The following is a 2,184-nucleotide window of genomic DNA, read 5'->3' as shown; positions in this document are numbered from 1 at the left end:
TCCATCCATCCATCCATCCATCCATCCGTCCATCATCCCATCCGTCCATGCATCCATCCATGCATCCATCCATGCATCCATCCACCATCTGCAAGAGCTCAAAGTACCATAGAAGAGAATATTTGCAGCTCAGGGTTGAACCGTGGGGTCCTTGGTTCTCTCTGCGCTTGGCTGTTTTCTTGCAGACATTCCATTACCTGACCAGGTAACATCATCATTATCTGAGGTTGGGTAATTAAACTGGTGGGACTGAAATGGCCTGTTCCTTTTGTTTTCAACTTGGGAAGGGTTGGGTAACTTTCAAAAAAGCAATGTAGGAGCTGAACGGGGGGGCCTGCCACGTTTATGTAACTTCTCTATTTTTCTAAGACAAAAATTGTTCTAATCTGGCAGTTTGTCACCAGATCTCACATGTGGGGCTGAAAGGGAGGGTTCCGCAAAAAAAAAAAAAAAGAAGAAGAAGAATAAACAGGAGGAAGGCTGGGGCCCATAGCTCAAAGATTGGCTGCCCCTGTGCCAGGTCAACTCAAGGAGCAACAGAGACACCAACCAAGAAAGATGAGCTGAATCTAAATCTTTTTCTCACTCAAGGCAGACTGGCTGGTGGGAGGGGAGGTAGCCCCAGGGATCTGGGTTGGGCAAGCAGCACAAAAACGATCCCTCAAGAGTTGTCTCCTGCATAAACTCCCACCTGTGAATGACAGTGAATAAATCTTCTGTGGTTCGGGTTGTCACAAAAACATCATCATCTTCCTCAGTTATGGACTCAGCTGTTTTGTCGCTTACAAAGTGTTTCTCTCTGCTCCTCAAACCCACAGAATTCCCTATGGAAAAGAAAACGAAAACCTTGGGAAAAAATAGGTCGCTTCCACGAGTGGGATTCAGACAGCAAGTAGGACACAAAAAGAAACAGGGTGTTCCTCAAACAGCGATAGGCAGCATTTGCGTATGACGGAAGGGGAATAAAATAGGGTACAGTACTTTGTTGGGAAGATATTGGTTTGAGTCTTCCCACCATCTTCAAGAAACCCATCCAGTTGACCACAGAAAGGCGAAAACAGCATTCTTTCTCCCTTTGCTGCCATCCAGTGGTTGACTGGATTTTTGCAACTCTAATCTGCAAGACTTGCACCGTAAATATCACATTCGTCCACAATCCCATTAGCGTACATTAGCCGAGTGTCCTGTCCTACACCTTCTGCAGATATTTTGACCAGTGCCTAGAATTCCATAGCACTCAGGAAATTTCTCTTGAGTTTACATCTACTCCTTAACTGAGCTAAGGCCTTCCCTCAACACCCTGACGTAGAAAAGGCAAGAAGGCTTACCTGAAATGTCACCCCATGATAGGTCTGCGGCAGTTGGACTTACATTCACCTCATTGGCAACAGGAGACGGCACTTGGTAGGTGGTCAGTTCTGAGTAGGCAGAATCCTCATCTAGCATGATAACTGGGCTAGGAGGCAACCTCTGATCCCCAGGACAAGGCCCTGGGTGGAGTGGGGAAGTCACCAAAGGCAGGTAAAGTACACTAGGCTTCTTTGGGACAGGAGGTGGGACTTTAGCTTTACGGCTCTCTCCCCCAGGCACCACCTCATCGAGAGCCTTGGCCTTCATCTGCTCATCCTCCTCCAAGCTGCCCTCGGAGAGCCTCCGTGCAGTGGAGAAGAATGTCCCTGTGGGGCCTTGTGTGGGAGAAGCTGCCCCCTCAGCAGAAGGGGATTCTGTGGGGCTCCACGTGCCTGCATCCCACAGGTGGTCTGGCCTCCTGGCCACCATATAAATGTTCTCCGCAGGGACCAACCCTTGGGGTGCGGCTGGAGACGTTGGAGAGCTCACAGGAGACTCCTCCTGGACCGGTGGAGTTTTATGCAACAGCATCGGTGGCCTTCGGGAGAGGGGTGGCTTTTCTGCCACTGGGGGCCGGACCTTCTTGCCCGGTTCCTCGAGTAGCTCTGGACTGTCCAAGTTATCCTCAGTCTCAGATCGGCTGACAGAACGCAAACGGACAGAACGCAGGTCTAGCTGGGTCACCATGGGCATAACCGGCTGCACCGGACTCAGCTTCGGGCCCAACTTGGCTCCAAAGGTAGAATCCGAGTGGTGTCGGCTTACTTTGGCTTTGCTCTTGTGCGAGATCTTCAAGCCCGAGAGGTCCAGGTGTGTTGGTGGGGCAAAGGGCAG

The 2,184-nt window shown here is 50.5% G+C and overlaps 1 protein-coding gene across 1 annotated transcript; it reads right to left on the bottom strand.

The window, feature by feature from the left end:
- Nucleotides 1-1,371: 1,371 nt before the first annotated feature.
- On the bottom strand, nt 1,372-2,181 carry LOC107302022 (histone-lysine N-methyltransferase 2B-like; the record flags this gene model as incomplete). The annotated part of the gene is made up of 1 exon (XM_015831156.1): nt 1,372-2,181. A coding segment is annotated over one exon (810 nt), but the record flags the coding sequence as incomplete, so codon positions are not given.
- Nucleotides 2,182-2,184: the final 3 nt, after the last annotated feature.

Source organism: Protobothrops mucrosquamatus, unplaced genomic scaffold (assembly GCF_001527695.2).
Source record: "Protobothrops mucrosquamatus isolate PMUCROS unplaced genomic scaffold, P.Mucros_1.0 scaffold22967, whole genome shotgun sequence".
In the NCBI taxonomy this organism is placed as follows: domain Eukaryota; kingdom Metazoa; phylum Chordata; class Lepidosauria; order Squamata; family Viperidae; genus Protobothrops; species Protobothrops mucrosquamatus.
This window is presented reverse-complemented; position numbering and strand designations above follow the sequence as displayed.